The sequence below is a fragment of the Kogia breviceps genome, chromosome X, assembly GCF_026419965.1.
Source record: "Kogia breviceps isolate mKogBre1 chromosome X, mKogBre1 haplotype 1, whole genome shotgun sequence".
NCBI classification, from domain to species: Eukaryota; Metazoa; Chordata; class Mammalia; order Artiodactyla; family Physeteridae; genus Kogia; species Kogia breviceps.
In genome coordinates, this window is record NC_081330.1 from 78696856 (window position 1) to 78717815 (window position 20960).

A 20960-nucleotide genomic window follows, 5' to 3' on the forward strand; every position below is an offset into this window, starting at 1 on the left:
CATCTCTGAAATCCAAATAAAAACTAAAGTGAGACATCACCTCACACCTGTCAGAATGGCTATTGTCAAATGGACCACAAAAACTAACAAGCGTTGGGGAGGATGTGGAGAAAAGGGAGCCCTACTGTACTGTTGGGAGGATGTGGAGAAAAAGGAGCCCTACTGTACTGTTGGTGGGAATGTACACTGGTATAGCCATTATAAAACTACTAAGGAGATTCTTCAAAAAACTAAAAATAGCACTACCATATAATCCAGCTATTCCATCCCTGTGTATATATCTGAAGAGAACAAATCTACTGATTTGAAAAAATATATGCACCCCAATGTCCATATCAGCATTATTTACAATAGTCAAGATATGGAAGCAACCTTAGTGTCCATAAACAGATGATTGGATACAGAAGCTGTGATGTATATACAATGAAATATTACTCAGCCTTAAAAAGAATGAAATTTGTCATTTGCAACAACTTGGATGGACCTAGAGGGTATTATGTTTTGTGAAAAAGTCAGATAGAGAAAGGCAATTACTGTATGCTACGACTTATATGTGGAATCTAAAAAATAAAATGAATGCATATAGCAAAACAGAAACAGACTCACAGATATAGAGAACACACTAGTGGTTATCACTGGGAAGAAGGATGGGGGAGGGGCAATATAGGGGTAGGAGATTAAGAGATATCAAGTACTGTGTATAAAATAAATAAGATACAGGGATTTATTGTACAGCACAGAGAACAGTTAAAGAGAAATAGTCAATATTTTATAATAACTTTAAATGTAGTAAAATATTGCATTTTACTATACTGATTCAATACTATAAAATACTGAATCACTATGTTGTACACCTAAAACTAATATAGTATTGTAAATAACTGTATTTTAATAAAAAATAAAAATATAATATTTGAAAAAAGAATTCTGTGAATGTATTCCCTGCCACTAGAAACTATGTCAGATGGATTTGAGAAGATGGTGGAAGAGTAAGACGCGGAGATCACCTTCCTCCCCACAGATACATCAGAAATGCATCGACACGTGGAACTGCTCCTATAGAGCACTCACTGAATGCTGTCAGAAGACCTCAGACCTCCCAAAAGGCAAGAAACTCCCCACATACCTGGGTAGGGCAAAAGAAAAAAGGAAAAAAACAGAGACAAAAGAATAGGAATGGGGGGCTTCCCTGGTGGCGCAGTGGTTGAGAATCCGCCTGCCGATGCAGGGGACACGGGTTCGTGCCCCGGTCCGGGAAGATCCCACATGACACGGAGCGGCTGGGCCCATGAGCCATGGCTGCTGAGCCTGTGCGTCCGGAGCCTGTGCTCCGCAATGGGAGAGGCCACAACAGTGAGAGGCCCGCGTACCACAAAAAAAAAAAAAAAAAGAATAGGAATGGGACCTGCACCAGTGGGAGGGAGCTGTGAAGGAGGAAAGGTTTCCACACACTAGAATCCCCTTCGTGGGCTGACACTGTGGATGGTGGAGGGGGGAAGCTTCAGAGCCACGGAGGAGAGCGCAGCCACAGGGGTGCAGAGGGCAAAGTGGAGAGACTCCCACACGGAGGATCGGTGCTGACCAGCACTCAGCAGCCCGAGAGGCTTGTCTGCTCACCTGCCGGGGCGGGCGGGGGCTGGGATCCGAGGCTCTGGCTTCAGTCGGATCACAGGGAGAGGACTGTGGTTGGCAGTGTGAACACAGCCTGAACGGGGCTAGTGTGCCACGGCTAGGCGGGAGGGAGTCCAGGAAAAAGTCAGGACCTGCTGAAGAGGCAAGAGACTTTTTCTTCCCTCTTTGTTTCCTGGTGCACAAGGAGTGGGGATTAACAGCACTGCTTAAAGGAGCTCCAGAGACCAGCATGAGCCATGGCTATCAGTGCGGACCCCAGAGACGGGCATGGGATGCTAAGGCTGCTGCTGCAGCCACCAAGAAGCCTGTACGCAAGCACAGGTCACTACCCAAAACTCCCCTCCTGGAAGCCTGTGCAGCATGCCACTGCAGGGTCCAGTGATCCAGGGACAACTTCCCCAGGAGAATGCACAGCGTGCATCAGGCTGCTGCAATGTTATGCCGGCCTCTGCCACTGCAGGCTTGCCCTGCAACCGTACCCCTCCCTGCCCCTGGCCTGAGTGAGCCAGAGCCGCCAAATCAGCTGTTCTTTTAACCCCGTCCTGTCTGAGCAAAGAACAGACGCCCTCAGGCGATGTACATACAGAGGTGGGGCCAAATCCAAAGCTGAACCCCGGGAGCTGTGCAAACAAAGAAGAGAAACGGAAATTTCTCCCAGCAGCCTCAGAAGCAGCAGATTAAAACTCCACAATCAACTTGATGTACCCTGCATCTGTGGAATAACTGAATAGACAGCAAATCATCCTAAATTAAGGAGATGGACTTTGGGAGCAAGATATATTATTTTTTCCCCTTTTCCTCTTTTTCTGAGTGTGTATGTGTATGCTTCTGTGTAAGATTTTATCTGTATAGCTTTGCTTTCACCATTTGTCCTAGGGTTCTGAACGTCCATTTTTTTTTACTTAAAAATTTTTTTCTTCACAGTTATTTTTTATGTTAATAACTCTATTATATTTAATCTTTATTTTATTTTATTTTATCCTCTTTCTTTGTTTCTATTTTTTCTCTGTTTTATTCTGAGCCATGTGGATGAAAGGCTCTAGGTGCTCGAACCAGGAGTTAGTGCTGTGCCTCTGAGGTAGGAGAGCCAACTTCAGGACACTGATCCACAAAAGACCTCCCAGCTCCACGTAATATCAAATGGCAAAAATCTCACAGAGATCTCCAGCTCAGTACCAAGACCCAGCTTCACTCAACAACCAGAAACCATAGGGAGATGGACACCCTATGCCAAACAATTAGTGAGACAGGAACACAGCACAGCCTCATCCATTAACAGAGAGTCTGCCTAAAATCATAATAAGACCACAGACACACCAAAACACAATCCCAGACGTGGACCTGCCCACAAGAAAGACAAGATCTGGCCTCATCCACCAGAACACAGGCACTAGTCCCCTCCACCAGGAGGCCTACACAACCCACTGAACCAACCTTAGTCAATGGGGACAGACACCAAAAACAACGGGAATTACAAAGCTGCAGCCTGCAAAAAGGAGACCACAAACACAGTAAGATAAGCAAAATGAGAAGACAAAAAAAACCACACAGCAGATGAAGGAGCAAGGTAAAAACCCACCAGACCTAACACATGAAGAGGAAATAGGCAGTCTACCTGAAAAAGAATACAGAATAATTATAGTAAAGATGAGCCAAAATTTTGGAAATAGAATAGAGAAAATACAAGAAACATTTAACAAGGACCTAGAAGAGCTAAAGATGAAACAAGAAATGATGAACAACACAATAAATGAATTTAAAAATTCTCTAGAAGGGATCAATCACAGAATAACTGAGGCAGAAGAACAGATAAGTAACCTGGAAAATAAAATAGTGGAAATAACTACTGCAGAGCAGAATAAAGAAAAAGGAATGAAAAGAACTGAGGACAGGGCTTCCCTGGTGGCGCAGAGGTTGAGAATCCGCCTGCCGATGCAGGGGACATGGGTTTGTGCCCCGGTCCAGGTAGATCCCACATGTCGCGGAGTAGCTGGGCCCGTGAGCCATGGCTGCTGAGCCTGCGCATCTGGAGCCTGTGCTCCACAAAGGGAGAGGCCACAACAGTGAGAGGCTCATGTACCGCAAAACAAAACAAAAAAAACCAAAACAAAACAAAGAACTGAGGACAGTCTCAGAGAACTCTGGGACAACATTAAATGCACCAACATTTGAATTATAGGGTTCCCAGAAGAAGAAGAGAAAAAGAAAGGGATTGAGAAAATATTTGAAGAGATTATAGTTGAAAACTTCTCTAATATGGGAAAGGAAATAGTTAATCAAGTCCAGAAAACACAGAGAGTGCCATACAGGATAGATCCAAGGAGAAACAGGCCAAGACACAAATTAATCACACTGTCAAAAATTAAATACAAAGAAAACATATTAAAAGCAGCAAGGGAAAAACAACAATAACACACAAGGGAATCCCCATAAGGTTAACATCTGATCTTTCAGCAGAAACTCTGCAAGTGGAGTGGCAGGACATAATTAAATTGATGAAGGAGAAAAACCTACAACCAAGATTACTCTACCCAGCAAGGATCTCTTTCAGATTTGATGGAGAAATTAAAACCTTTACTGACAAGCAAAAGCTGAGAGAATTCAGCACCACCAAACCAGCTTTACAACAAATGCTAAAGGGACTTCTCTAGGCAAGAACCACTAGAAAAGGAAAAGACCTACAATAACAAACCCAAAACAATTAAGAAAATGGGAATAGGAACATACATATCAATAATTAACTTAAAAGTAAATGGATTAAATGCTCCCACCCAAAGACACAGACTGGCTAAATGGACACAAAAACAAGACCCATATATATGCTGTCTACAATAGACCCACTTCAGACCTAGGGACACATACAGACTGAAAGTGAGGGGATGGAAAAAGATTTTCCATGCAAATGGAAATCCAAAAAAAGCTAGAGAAGCAGTTCTCATATCAGAAAAAAATAGACTTTAAAACAAATACTATTACAAGAAACAAAGAAGGGCACTACATAATGATCAAGGGATGAATCCAAGAAGAAGATATAACAATTGCAAATATTTATGCACCCAACATAGGAGCACCTCAATACATAAGGCAAATACTAACAGCCATGAAACGGGAAATCAAGAGTAGCACATTCATAGTAGGGGACATTAACACCCCACTTTCACAAATGGACAGATCATCCAAAATGAAAATAAATAAGACAAAACAAGCTTTAAATGATACATTAAACAAGGTGGACTTAATTGATATTTTTAGGACATTCCATCCAGAAACAACAGAATACACATTTTTCTAAGGTGCTCATGGAATATTAGCCAGGATTGATCATATGTTGGGTCACAAATCTCCCTTGGTAAATTTAAGAAAATTGAAATCATATCAAGTGTCTTTTCTGAACACAATGCTATGAGACTTGATATCAATTACAGGAAAACATCTGTAAAAAGTACAAACACATTAAGGCTAAACAATACACTACTTAATAATGAAATGATCATTGAAGAAATCACAGAAGAAATAAAAAATACCTAGAAACAAATGATAAAGGAGACATGACGACCCCAAACGTGTGGGATGCAGCAAAAGCAGTTCTAAGAGGGAAGTTTATAGCAATACAGTCCTACCTTAAGAAACAGGAAGATCTCAAATAAAAAACCTAAGGTTGCACCTAAAGCAATTAAAGAAAGAAGAACAAAAACCCCCCAAAGTTAGCAGAAGGAAAGAAATCATAAAGATCAAATCAGAAATTAATGAAAAATAAATAGCAAAGATCAATAAAACTAAAAGATGGTTCTTTGAGAAGAGAAACAAAATTAATAAACCATTAGCCAGACTCATCAAGAAAAAAAAAAAGGAGAAGACTCACATCAATAGAATTAGAAATGAAAAAGGAGAAGTAATAAAGGACACTGCAGAAATACAAAGGATCATGAGCGATTACTACAAGCTACACTATGACAATAAAATGGACAACCTGGAAGAAATGGATAAATACTTAGAAATGCACAACGGGCCGAGACTGAACCAGGAAGAAGTAGAAAATATGAACAGACCAATCACAAGCACTGAAATTGAAACAGATTAAAAATCTTCCAAAAACAAAAGCCCAGGACCAGATGGCTACACAGGCGAATTCTATCAAACATTTAGAGAAGAGCTAACACCTATCCTTCTCAAACTCTTCCAAAAGATAGCAGAGGGAGGAACACTCCCAAATTCATTCTATGAGGCCACCATCACCCTGATACCAAAACCAGACAAAGATGTCACAAAGAGAGAAAACTACAGGCCAATATCACTGACGAACATAGATGCAAAAATCCTCAACAAAATACTAGCAAACAGATCTAACAGCACATTAAAAGGATCATACACTATGATCAAGTGGGGTTTATTCCAGGATTGCAAGGATTCTTCAATTTATGCAAATCAAACAATGTGATACACCATATTAACAAATTGAAGAAGAAAAAGCATATGATCATCTCAATAGATGCAGAGAGAGCTTTAGACAAAATTCAAAACCCATTTTTGATAAAAAACCCCACAGAAAGTGGGCATAGAGGGAACATTACTCAAAATAATAAAGGCCATATGTGACAAAACCAAAGCAAACATCATTCTCAATGGTGAAAAACTGCAACCATTTCCATTAAGGTCAGGAACAAGGCAAGGTTGCCCACTCTCACCACTCTTATTCAACATAGTTTTAGCCACAGCAATCAAAGAAGAAAAAGAAATAAAAGGAATCCAAATCGGAAAAGAAGTAAAGCTGGCACTGTTTGCAGATGACATGATACTATACATAGAGAATACTAAGGATGCTAACAGAAAACTACTAGAACTAATCAATGAATTTGGTAAAGTATCAGGATACAAAATTAATGCACAGAAATCTCTGGCATTCTTATATACTAATGATGAAAAATCTGAAAGTGAAATTAAGAAAACACTCCCAGTTACCATTGCAAAAAATAATGAAGTATCTAGGAATAAACTTACCTAAGGAGACAAAAGACCTGTATGCAGAAAATTCTAAGATGCTGATGAAAGAAACTAAACATGATACAAATAGATGGAAAGTTATACCATGTTCTAGGATCAGAAGAATCAACATTGTGAAAATGACTCTAGTACCCAAAGCAATCTACAGATTCAATGCAATCCCTATCAAACTACCACTGGCATTTTTCACAGAACTAGAACAAAAAATTTCACAATTTATATGGAAACACAAAAGACCCCGAATAGCAAAAGCAATCTTGAGAACGAAAAACGGAGCTGGAGGAATCAGGCTCCCTGAACTCAGACTATACTACAAAGCAACAGTAATCAAGAGAGTATAGTTTTGGCACAAAAACAGAAATATAGATCAATGGAACAGGATAGAAAGCCCAGGGATAAACCCACACACATATGGTCACCTTATCTTTGATAAAGGAGACAAGAATATACAGTGGAGATAAGTGGTGCTGGGAAAACTGGACATGTACATGTAAAAGTATGAGATTAGAACACTCCCTAACACCATACACAAAAATAATCTCAAAATGGATTAAAGACCTAAATGTAAGGCCAGAAGCTATAAACTCTTAGAGGAAAACATAGGCAGAACACTCTATGACATAAATCCCAGCAAGATCCTTTTTGACCCACCTCCTAGAGAAATAGTAATAAAAACAAAAATAAACAAATGGGACCTAATGAAACTTAAAAGCTTTTGCGCAGCAAAGGAAACCATAAACAGGTCCAAAAGACCACCCTCAAAATGGAAGAAAGTAGTTGCAAATGAAGCAACTGACAAAGAATTAATCTCCAAAATTTACAAGCAGCTCATGCAGCTCAATATCAAAAAACAAACAACCCAATCCAAAAATGGGCTGAAGACCTAAATAGACATTTCTCCAAAGAAGATATACAGATTGCCAACACATGAAAGAATGCTCAACATCATTAATCATTAGAGAAATGTGAATCAAAACTACAATGAGATATCATCTCACACTGGTTAGAATGGCCAGCATAAAAAAATCTACAAACAATAAATGTTGGAGAGGGTTGGAGAACAGGGAACACTCTTACACTGCTGGTGTGAATGTAAATTGTTACAGCCACTATGGAGAACAGTATGGAGGTTCCTTGAAAAACTAAAAATATAACTACCATATGACCCAGCAATCCCACTGCTGGGCATATACCCTGAGAAAACCATAATTCAAAGAGTCATGTACCAAAATGTTCATTGCAGCTATTTGCAATAGCCAAGACATGTAAGCAACCTAACTATCCATCAACAGATGAATGGATAAAGAAGATGTGGCACATATACACAATGGAATATTACTCAGCCATAAAAAGAAATGAAACTGAGTTATTTGTAATGAGGTGGATAGACCTGGAGTCTGTCATACAGAGTGAAGTAAGTCAGAAGGAGAAAAACAAATACCGTATGCTAACACATATATATGGAATCTAAGAAAAAAATGTCATGAAGAGATTAGTGGTAGGACGGGAATAAAACACAGACCTACTAGAGCATGGACCTGAGGATATGGGGATGGGGAAGGGTAACTGTGATGAAGTGAGAGAGTGGCATGGACATATATACACTACCAAACGTAAAATAGATAACTAATGGGAAGCAGCCGCATAGCACAGGTAGTTCAGCTCTGTGCTTTGTGACCACCTAGAGAGGTGGGATTGGGATGGTGGGAGGGAGGGAGACGCAAGAGGGAAGAGATATGGGAACATATGTATATGTATAACTGATTCACTTTGTTGTAAAGCAGAAACTAACACACCATTGTAAAACTGTTATACTCCAATAAAGATGTTAAAATAAATAAATAAATAAATAAATGCTGGAGAGGGTTGGAGAACAGGGAACACTCTTGCACTGCTGGTGTGAATGTAAATTGATACAGCCACTATGGAGAACAGTATGGACGTTCCTTGAAAAACTAAGAATATAACTACCATATGACCCAGCAATCCCACTGCTGGGCATATACCCTGAGAAAACCATAATTCAAAAAGAGTCATGTACGAAAATGTTCATTGCATCTCTATTTACAATAGCCAGGACATGGAAGCAACCTAAGTGTCCATCAACAGATGAATGGATAAAGAAGATGTGGCACATATATACAATGGAATATTACTCAGCCATAAAAGGAAACAAAATTGAGTTATTTGTAGTGAGGTGGATGGACATAGAGTCTGTCATACAGAGTGAAGTAAGTCAGAAAGATAAAAACAAATACCATATGCTAACACATATATATGGAGTCTAATAAATAAAAAGATTTTAAAGAACCTAGGTGTAAGACAGGAGTAAATACACAGACCTACTAGAGAATGGATTTGAGGTATGGGGAGGGCTATGGGTAAGCTGTGACAAGGTGAGAGAGTGGCATGGATATATATGCACTACCAAACGTAAAATAGATAGCTAGTGGGAAGCAGCCACATAACACTGGGAGATCAGCTCCATGCTTTGTGACCACCTAGTGGGGTGGGATAGGGAGGGTGGGAGGGAGGGAGATGCAAGAGGGAAGAGATTGGGTTCCCTGGTGGTGCAGTGGTTGAGAATCTGCCTGCTAATGCAGGAGACACTGTTTCAAGCAGTGGTCTGGCAAGATCCCACTTGCCACGGAGCAACTAGGCCCGTGAGCTACAACTACTGAGCCTGCACATCTGTAGCCTGTGCTTCACAACATAAGAGGTCGCTATATTGAAGAGGCTTGTTCTCTGCAATTAAGAGTGGCCCCCGCTTGCCACAACTAGAGAAAGCCCTCACACAGAAACGAATACCCAACACAGCCAAAAATAAATAGAAAAATAAATAAATGTATAAAAGTTTACTATTAAAAAAAAGGAAGAGATATGGGAACATATGTATATGTATAACTGATTCACTTTGTTATAAAGCAGAAACTAACACACCATCGTAAAACAGTTATGCTCCAGTAATGATGTTAAAAAAATATAAAGTATGTCAAATATTATTAATAATACTTATAGCCACACATTGTTACATGATATTGCAGAAGGAGCCTTGGAGTCAGATTCAGGTTTTAATATAAACTGCCATTTATTACTTGTGTAACCTTGGTGGTTACTCAACCTCTGAACTTGAGTTGGCTCACCTGCAGGTTAAATCATATATGCAAAGTACTTGGCACAAAATAGATTACAAGTGTTAGTTTCATTTCATTCATCTGAAGCCAGAAAACTTAAATTTAAATCCTCACTTTGCTACATATTACCTATATCAAGTGTTCTCAAGGAAGTGATTTAACCTTGCTGAGCTCTAGTTTTCTCATCTGTAAAATAAAGTTGCTATGAAGATTATATAGAACTATATATTAAAATGTACCTCCAGATAGCTTGCTAAGCAATTCCTGCATACAGGGCAGTTTTAAAGAAAGAGAAAGAAAATATACCAGTCTTACCTCATTGCCACATTACTTCCATCTATGACGACTGGCCTCAAATTGTCACTGTTATCTATTTCAACTTCAAGAGACAGTTCAGGGCTTGCAACTTCTCTGGAGCTGGGACCCCGAGGCACTAACAAACTCAAATTGACTTGCCCTTCCAAATCACCTTTGTTTCCAAGTCTGACAAGCTCTGCCAGTACATCATTAATAAGCGATTCTGGACCCAGCTTGTTCAGCACTAATTGAATCTGTTCCTCTGCATAACCCAGCTTTAAAGCAAAATCCATCTTGGTTTGGTATTCTTTTTCCAAGTCAAGCTTCCCATCCTGTAGAATGCTACTCTGGGAGAAGCTTGGGTGATCTAGGCAGGGTGATCTACAAAGCTGGCGATGTGGCTTAGAGGGAATCTCCTTTTTCTTAAATTGAATATCTCCAGGTTGGCAGCTGTTGTCGTTACTGCTGATTTTAAGGCTCATCTGTTCAGGGTCACTCTCAGAACTCAACAACTCTTCAGAATCAGCATTAACCTGCTCTGTGTTCTCTTGCTTAGGCTGCTGCTTCTCTTCCTTGGAGGCATTCTTCTTCATTTTTGGTGTTTCCACTGCAGCGGTGGCCGTCATCCCGTTCAGTGGGCAATATGAGGTCTAATCAGCTCTTTTCTTTTTAGCCTTCTTGGAATCCATGTACACTGGCCTCCCTTTGTGTAAAATGGGGTGGTAGTGATGGCACAAGTGTTTGCCTGTTTGGTTTGTTATGTTTAGATGTTACCAGTTCCTACAAATAAACACACATACCATAATCATGTTTAGTAAACTTATGAAAAAGTATTTTAGAATACAGTGTTTTCTTCCTAAGAAACTACAGGTTGTCTGACATTATATTTTTCTGCTTAAAATGATTGGACTGTTGAAATAATACCAAGCATCTTTTCAGACCACAACAATACGAGACTATAAAATCAACTACAACATAAACAACTAAAAGAAAATAATCAAACACATGGAGTCTAAACAGCATGCAACTAAATGACCAATAGGTCATTGAAGAAATCAAACAGAAAATTGAAAAAAATACTTTGCGATAAATAAAAATGTAAACACAATGATACGAATATCTATGGGACTGAAGCGAAGCAGTTCTAAGAGGGAAGTTTATAGTGATGCAAGCCTGCCTCAGGAAAAAAGAAAAATCTCAAATAAATAATCTAACCTAAAGGAACTAGAAAAAGAAGAAGAAACAAAACACAAAGTTAGTAGAAAGAAATGAATAATAAAGATTAGAGCAGAAATAAATGAAATACAGACTAAAAAGCAATAGAAAAATGAATGAAAGTAAGAGCTGGTTCTTTGAAAAGATATACGAAACTGATAAAACTTTAGCCAGACTCATCAAACAAAAGAGACAGAGAGGGCCTAAATAAATAAACTCAGAAATAAAAAAAGATGTTACAACTGACAACACAGAAATACAAAGAATTATAAGAAATTACTACAAAAATTGTATGCCAAAAAGTGGACAACCTAAAAGAAATGGATAAATTCCTGGAAACACAGTTTCTCAAGACTGAATCAGGAAGAAATAAAAATATGAACAGACCAATTGCCAGTAATGAAATTAAATCTGTAATTAAAAACCTCCCAGGGGACAAAGAGAAGATGGCTGAAGAGTAAGATACAGAGATCACCCTCCTCCTCACATATACATCAGAGATACACCTACACGTGGAACTGCTCCTATAGAACACCCACTGAACACTGGCAGAAGACCTCAGACCTCCCAAAAGGCAAGAAACACCCCACGTACCTGGATAGGACAAAAGAAAAAAGAATAAACAGAGACAAAAGAATAGGGATGGGACCTGCACCAGTGGGAGGGAGTTGTGAAGGAGGAAAGGTTTCCACACACTAGTAACCCCTTCATGGGCAGAAACTGTGGGTGGCGGAGGGGGGATGCTTCAGAGCCGCGGAGGAGAGCACAGCAACAGAGTGTGGAGGGCAAAGCATAGAGATTCCCACACAGAGGATTGGTGCCGACCGGCACTCACCAGCCCGAGAGGCTTGTCTGCTCACCCGCCGGGGTGGGTGGGGGCTGGGAGCTCAGGCTCGGGCTGAGGTTGGATCACAGGGAGAGGACTGGTGTTGTCAGAGTGAAAACAGCCTAAAGGGGTTTGTGCACCATGGCTAGCCGGGAGGGAGTCCGGGAGAAGTCTGGAGCTGCTGAAGAGGCAAGAGACCTTTTCTTCCCTCTGTGCTTCCTGGTGCGTGAGGAGAGGGGCTTAAGCGCGCCACTTAAAGGAGCTCCAGAGATGGGTGCGGAGCTGCCAAAGAGACAGGAGACTTTTTCTTGCCTCTTTGTTTCCTGGTGTACGAGGAGAGGGGTTTCAGCGTGCTACTTAAAAGAGCTCAAGACACGGGCATGGAGTTGCTGAAGAGACAAGAGACTTTTTCTTGCCTCTTTGCTCCCTGGGGCGTGAGGAGAGGGGATTAAGCGCACAGCATAAAGGAGCTCCAGAAATGGGTGCTAGCCGCGGCTATCAGTGTGGACAACAGAGATGGGTGTGGGACGCTAGGGTTGCTGCTGCCACCACCAAGAGGCCTGTGTGCTAGCACAGGTCATTCTCCACACCTCCCCTCCTGGGATCCTGTGTAGTCAGTCACTGCCAGAGTCCTGGGATCCAGGGACAGCTTCCCTGGGAGAACGCGTGGTGCACCTCAGGCTGGTGCAGCGTCAAGCCGGCCTCTGCCGCCACAGGCTCACCTGCATCCGTGCCCCTCCCTCCCCCTAGCCTGAGTGAGCCAGAGCCCCCGAATCAGCTGCTCTTTTAACCCCGCCCTGTCTGGGCGAAGAGCAGACACCCTCAGATGACCTACGTGCAGAAGTGGGGCCAAGTCCAAAGCTGAACCCCAGGAGCTGTGCGAACAAAGAGGAGAGGGGGAGGTCTCTCCCAGCAGCCTCAGAAGCAGTGGATTAAAGCTCCACAATCAACTTGAAGTGCCCTGCATCTGTGGAAAACCTGAATAAACAGCGAAATATCCCAAGTTGAGGAGGTGGACTTTGGGAGCAAGATATATTACTATTTTCCCCTTTTTTTCTTTTTGTGAGTGTGTATGTGTGTGCTGCTGTGTGACATTTTTTCTGTATAGCTTTGCTTTCACCATTTATCCTAGGGTTCTGACCGACCCATATATTTTTTTTAAATTTCTTCTTAATAATTATTTTTTATTTTAATAACTATATTTTATTCTACTTCACTTTGTCCTCTTCCTTTCTTTCTTCCTTTCATTCTTCCTTCCTTTCTTCCCTCCTTCCTTCCTTTACTTCTCCCTTACTTCCTCCTTTCTTTGCTCACTTCCTTCCTCCCTTCCTTCCTTTGTTTCTTCCTCCCTTCCATCCTTCCTTTCTTGCTTTCTTCCTTCTTTTCTTCCTTCATTTCTTTCTTCGTTCCTTCCTTCCTCGCTTCCTTCCTTTCTTACTTTCTCCCTTCCTTCCCTCCTCGCTTCCTTCCTTTCTTACTTTCTCCCTTCCTTCCCCCTTCTTTCCTCCCTGCTTTCCTCCCTTCCTTCCTCCCTTCCTTCCTTCCTTTCTACCTCCTTTCCTTCCTCCCTTTCTTCCTCTCTTCCTTCCTTCCAACCTTTCTTGCTTTCTTCCTTCTTTCATTTCTTCCTTCCCTTCTTCCTCCCTTCCTTCCTTCCTTCTTTCCTTCCTTTCTTTCTTTCCTTTCTATCCTTTCTCCCTTTTATTTTGATCCAGGTGGATTAAAGGCACTTGGCGATCCAACCAGGTATCAGGGCAGTGTCTCTGAGGTGGGAGAACCAACCTCAGGACACAGGTCCCACAAGAGACCTCCCAGCTCCACACAATACCAAATGGCGAAAATCTCCCAGAGATCTCCATCTCAACACCAAGACCCAGCTTCATTCAATGACCAGCAACGTACAGTGCTGGACACCCTATACCCAACAAATAGCAAGACAGGACTACAGCCCCAGCCAGTAGCAGAGAGGCTGCCTAAAATCATAATAAGGCTACCAACATACCCAAACACACAACCAGACGTGTACCTGCCCACCAGAAAGACAAGATCCAGCCTCATCCACCAGAACAGAGGCACTAGTCCCCCCAACCAGGAAACCTACTCAACTCACTAAACCAACCTTAGCCACTGGGGACAGTCAAAAAAAACAATGGGAAGTACGAACCAGCAGCCTGCAAAAAGGAGACCCCAAACACAGTAAGATAAGCAAAATGAGAAGACAGAAAAACACACAGCAGATAAGGGAGCAAGATAAAAACACAGCTGACCTAACAAATGAAGAGGAAACAGGGAGGGGAGAGAGAAGATGGTGGAAGAGTAAGACGTGGGGATCACCTTCCTCCTCACAGATACATCAGAAATACATCTCCACATGGAACTTCTCCTATAGAACACCCACCGAACACTGGCAGAAGACCTCAGACCTCCCAAAAGGCAAGAAACTCCCCCCGTACTTGGGTAGGGCAAAAGAAAAAAGAATAAACAGAGACAAAAGAATAGGGATGGGACCTGCACCAGTGGGAGGGAGCCATGAAGGAGGAAAGGTTCCCACACACTAGGAGCCCCTTCGCGGATGGAGACTGCAGGTGGCGGAGGGGGGAAGCTTCGGAGCTGCAGAGGAGAGCGCAGCAACAGGGTACGGAGGGCAAAGCATAGAGATTCCCACAGAGAATCGGTGCTGACCAGCACTCACCAGCCCGAGAGGCTTGTCTGCTCACCTGCTGGGGCAGGCGGGGCTGGGAGCTGAGCCTCGGGCTTCAGTCGGGTCCCAGGGAAAGGTCTGGAGTTGGCAGAGTGAAAACAGCCTGAAGGGGTTAGTGCACCACGGCTAGCCGGGAGGAAGTCCACTTGAAGTCTGGAGCTGCCGAAGAAGCAAGAGACCTTTCCTTCCCTCTTTGCCTCCTGGTGCGTGAGGAGAGGGGTTTAAGTGGGCCGCTTAAAGGAGCTCCAGAAACGGGCGCAGAGCTACCGAAGAGAAAAGAGACTTTTTCTTGCCTCTGCTTCCTGGGGTGCGAGGAGAGGGGATTAAGGGCACCGCGTAAAGGAGCTCCAGAAACGGGCGCGAGCCGCGGCTGTCGGCACGGACAACAGAGACCGGTGTGGGACGCTATGCTTGCTACTGCCACAAACAAGAGACCTGTGTGTGAGTTCAGGTCACTCTCCACACCACCCCTCCCGGAAGCCTGTGCAGCCCACCCCTGTCGCGGTCCAGGGATCCAGGGACAGCTTCCCGGAGAAAACGCAGGGTGTGCCTTGGGCTGGTACAGCGTCACACCAGCATCTGACATTGCAGGCTCGCCCTGCATCCGTGTCCCTCCCTCCCCCATGGCCTGGGCCAGAGCCCCCGAATCAGCTGCTCCTTTAACCTCATCCTGTCTGAGAGGAGGGCAGACGCCCTTGGATGACCTGCACGCAGAGGCGGAGCCAAGTCCAAAGCTGAACCCCAGGAGCTGTGCGAACAAAGAGGAGAGGAGGAGGTCTCTCCCAGCAGCCTCAGAAGCAGCGGGTTAAACCTCCACAGTCAACCTGAAGTGCCATGCATCTGTGGAAAACCTGAATAGACAGCAAAATATCCCAAGTTGAGGAGTTGGACTTTGGGAGCAAGATATACTATTATTTTCCCCTTTTTTTCTTTTTGTGAGTGTGTATGTGTGTGCTGCTGTGTGAGATTTTGTCTGTATAGCTTTGTTTTCACCATTTGTCCTAGGGTTAGACAGACCAGTTTTCTTTTTTTGTTTTTTTTTTCTTTAATAGAAATTTTTCTTCTTAATAATTATTTTTTATTTTAATAACTATATTTTATCCTACTTTATTTTGTCTTCTCCCTTTCTTTCTTCCTTTCTTCCCACCTTTCTTTCCTACTTTCTTCCTCCCTTCCTTCCTTCCTTTCTTCCTTCCTTCCTTCCCTCCCTTCCTCCTTCCTTCCTTCCTTCCTTCCTTTCTTCCCTTTCTATTTTTTTCTCCCTTTTATTTTGAGCCATGTGGATTAAAGCCTCTTAGCACTCCAGCCAGGTGTCAAGGCTGTGTCTCTGAGGTGGGAGAAGCAACCTCAGGACACTGGTCCACAAGAAACCTCCCAGCTCCACGTAATATCAAATGGCGAACATCTCCCAGAGACCTCCGTCTCAATACCAAGACCCAGCTTCACTCAAGGACCAGCAACGAACAGTGCTGGACACCCTATGCTCAACAAAGAGCAAGACAGGTCTACAACCCCATCCATTAGCAGAGAGGCTGCCTAAAATCATAATAAGGCTACCAATATCCCGATACACAGCAACAAATGTGGACCTGCCCACCAGAAAGACAAGATCCAGCCTCATCCACCAGAACAGAGGCACTAGTCCCCCCAACCAGGAAACCTGCTCAACCCACTGAACCAACCTTAGCCACTGGGGACAGCCACCAAAAACAGAGGGAACTACGAACCTGTAGCCTGCAAAAAGGAGACCCTAAACACAGTAAGATAAGCAAAGTGAGAAGATAGAAAAACACACAGCAGATGAAGGAGCAAGATAAAAACACACCAGACCTAACAAATGAAGAGGTAATAGCCAGTCTACCTGAAAGAGAATTCAGAATAATGATAGCAAAGATGATTCAAAATCTTGGAAATAGAATACACAAATTGCAAGAAACAGTTAACAAGGACCTAGAAGAAATAAAGAGGAAGCAAGTAACAATCAGCAACACAATAAATGAAATGAAAAATACACTAATTGGGATCAATAGCAGAATAACTGAGGCAGAAGGACAGATAAGTGACCTGGAAGATAAAATAGTGGAAATAACTACTGCAGAGCAGAAGAAAGAAAAAAGAATGAAAAGAACTGAAGACAGTCTCAGAGACTTCTGGTACAACATTAAATGCACCAACATTCGAATTATAGGGGTCCCAGAAGAAGAAGAGAAAAAGAAAGGGACTGAGAAAATATTTGAAGAGATTATAGTTGAAAACTTCCCTAATATAGGAAAGGAAATAGTCAATCAAGTCCAGGAAGCACAGAGAGTTCCATACAGGATAAACCCCAGGATAAACACGCCAAGACACATAATATTCAAACTGTCAAACATTAAATACAAAGAAAACATTTTAAAAGCAGCAAGGGAAAAACAACAAATAACACACAAGGGAATCCCGATAAGGTTAACATCTGATCTTTCAGCAGAAACTCTGCAAGCCAGAAGGGAGTGGAAGGACATATTTAAAGTGATGAAGGAATAAAACCTACAACCAAGATTACTCTACCCAGCAAGGATCTCATTCAGATTTGATGGAGAAATTAAAACCTTTACAGACAAGCAAATGCTGAGAGAGTTCAGCACCACCAAACCAGCTCTACAACAAATGCTAAAGGAACTTGTCTAGGCAAAAAACACAAGAGAAGGAAAAGACCTACAAGAACAACCTGAAACAATTAAGTAAATGGTAATAGGAACATACATATTGATAATTACCTTAAATGTAAATGGATTAAATGCTCCCACCAAAAGACACAGACTGGCTGAATGGATACAAAAACAGGACCCATATATATGCTATCTACAAGAGACCCACTTCAGACCTAGGGACATTTACAGACTGAAAGTGAGGGGATGCAAAAAGATATTCCATGCAAATGGAAATCAGAAGAAAGCTGGAGTAGCAATTCTCATATCAGACAAAATAGACTTTAAAATAAAAACTAGTACAAGAGACAAAGAATGACACTACATAATGATCAAGAGATCGATCCATGAAGAAGATATAACAATTGTAAATATTTATGCACCCAACATAGGAGCACCTCAGTACATAAGGTGGGGTGAGCATTGCCCTCTGAGGAAGGTGCCATTAAGACCCTCATAAGCTTCAGGGCCCGACTGTACTCTCCTTGGTATGCATCCTGGACTTTATGGTATGAACGTAAAAAAGGATATGGCCTTTGGCCAGATCGCCCCAGGGACCTGCTCAGTTAATGGGAGTCCCTGGTTGTTCCCTAAAGCTAGGAAATGCAATCCTGGAGGGGAACTTGGTGCCTTTGTGGAACAAGGGATAGATTCACTGATGCAGATAATGCAGATAAGGTGGCAATTAAGCTGAGAGATGGTAAACCTGCTTAGTTCCACAGAACAAAGGTTATGCAAAGTTTCTACTTTACATTGACTATGCAAAGTCCCTGCTTTAGGGGTGTATATATGGCTATGCTTTGTTATTAAACTTGCCTTGCAACCATCAGTTGCTTGTGCCCTTCTGATCCCATACCTTGGTGTGTTCAGTTCCCTACCCCCTCTCGTCGATTGCTGCTGCACTTTGAGGACCCGGCTGGCAGGAATAAGGCAAATATTAACAGCCATAAAAGGGGAAATCAACAGTAACACAATCATAGTAGGGGACTTTAACACCCCACTGTCACCAATGGACAGATCATCCAAAATGAAAATTAATAAGGAAACACAAGCTTTAAATGATACATTACACAAGATGGATTTACTTGATATTTACAGGACATTCCATCCAAAAACAACAGAATACACATTTTTCTCAAGTGCTTTTGGAACATTCTCCAGGATAGATCATATCTTGGGTCACAAATCTAGCCCTAGCAAATTTAAGAAAATTAAAATCATATCAAATATCTTTTCTGACCACAACGCTATGAGACTAGATATCAATTACAGGAAAAGATCTGTAAAAAATGCAAACACATGGAGGCTAAACAATACACTACTTAATAACGAAGTGATCACTGAAGAAATCAAAGAGGAAATCAAAAAGTACTTAGAAACAAATGACAATGGAGACATGACGACCCAAAACCTATGGGATACAGCAAAAGCAGTTCTAAGAGGGAAGTTCATAGCAATACAATCCTACCTTAAGAAACAGGAAACATCTCGAATAAACAACCTAACTTTGCACCTAAAGCAATTAGGGAAGGAAGAACAAAAACCCCAAATTTAGCAGAAGGAAAGAAATCATAAAGATCAGATCAGAAATAAATGAAAACGAAATGAAGGAAACAATAGCAAAGATCAATAAAAGTAAAAGCTGGTTCTTTGAGAAGATAAATAAAATTGATAAACCATTAGCCAGACTCATCAAGAAAAAAAGGGAGAAGACTCAAATTAAGAGAATTAGAAATGAAAAAGGAGACGTAACAACTGAAACTTCAGAAATACAAAAAATTATTAGAGATTACTACAAGCAACTGTATGCCAATAAAATGGACAACCTGGAAGAAATGGACAAATTCTTAGAAATGCACAACCTGCCGAGACTGAACCAGGAAGAAATAGAAAATATGAACAGACCAATCACAAGCACTGAAATTGAAACTGTGATTAAAAATCTTCCAGCAAACAAAAGCCCAGGACCAGATGGCTTCACAGGCGAATTCTATCAAACATTTAGAGAAGAGCTAACACCTATCCTTCTCAAACTCTTCCAAAAGATAGCAGAGGGAGGAACACTCCCAAACTCATTCTATGAGCCCACCATCTCCGTGATACCAAAACCAGACAAAGACGTCACAAAGAAAGAAAACTACAGGCCAATAGCACTGACGAGCATAGATGCCAATGTCCTCAACAAAATACTAGAAAACAGAATCCAACAGAACATTAAAAGGATCATACACCATGATCAAGTGGGGTTTATTCCAGGAATGCAAGATTCTTCAATATACGCAAATCAAGCAATGTGATACACCATATAACAAACTGAAGAAGGAAAACCACATTATCATCTCAATAGATGCAGACAAATGTTTTGACAAAATTCAACACCCATTTATAATAAAAACCCTGCAGAAAGTAGGCATAGAGGGAATTTTCCTCAACATAATAAAGGCCATATATGACAAACCCAGAGCCAGCATCGTTCTCAATGGTGAAAAACTGAAACCATTTCCACTAAGATCAGGAACAAGACAAGGTTGCCCACTCGCACCACTCTTATTCAACATAGTTTTGGAAGTTCTAGCCATAGCAATCAGAGAAGAAAAAGAAATAAAAGGAATCCAAACTGGAAAAGAAGAAATAACGCTGTCACTGTTTGCAGATGACATGATACTATACATAGAAAATCCTGAGGATGCTACTAGAAAACTACTAGAGCTAATCAATGAATTTGGTAAAGTTGTTGGATACAAAATCACTGCATAGAAATCTCTGGCATTCTTATACACTAATGATTAAAAATCTGAGAGTGAAATTAAGAAAACACTTCCATTTACCACTGCAACGAAAAGAATAAAATATCTAGGAATAAACCTACCTAAGGAGACAAAAGACCTGTATGCAGAAAACTATAAGACACTGATGAAAGAAATTAAAGATGATACAAATAGGTGGAGAAATATACCATGTTCTTGGATTGGAAGAATCAACATTGTGAAAATGACTCTATTACCCAAAGCAATTTACAGATTCAATGCAATCCCTATCAAACTACCACTGGCATTTTTTACAGAACCAGAACCAAAATTTTCACAATTTGTAGGGAAATACAAAAGACCCTGAAGAGACAAAACAATCTTGAGAAGGAAAAATGGAGCTGGAGGAATCAGTCTCCCTGGCTTCAGACTATACTACAATGCTGCAGTAATCAAGACAGTATGGTACTGGCACAAAAACAGAAATATAGATCAATGGAACAGGATAGAAAGCCCAGAGATAAACCCACACACATATGGTCACCTTATTTTTGTTAAAGGAGGGCAGGATATACAGTGGAAAAAAGACAGCCTCTTCAATAAGAGGTGCTGGGAAAACTGGACAGGTACGTGTAAAAGTAAGAAATTAGAACACTCCCTAACACCATACAGAAAAGTAAACTCAAAATGGGTTAAAGACCTAAATGTAAGGTGAGACAC

The 20960-nt window shown here is 41.5% G+C and overlaps 1 protein-coding gene across 5 annotated transcripts in view; it reads right to left on the bottom strand.

Moving 5' to 3' along the window:
- Positions 1-20960, bottom strand: part of ZC3H12B (zinc finger CCCH-type containing 12B) — a 689142-nt gene that overhangs the window by 16327 nt on the left and 651855 nt on the right. For all 5 annotated transcript variants that reach the window (XM_059050982.2, XM_067023460.1, XM_067023457.1 and 2 more), the window contains one exon: positions 10083-10844. In XM_059050982.2, coding sequence (XP_058906965.1) covers positions 10083-10690 — 608 coding nt within the window. In that variant the 5' untranslated portion in view covers positions 10691-10844. The remainder of the gene's footprint in view (positions 1-10082; positions 10845-20960) is intronic.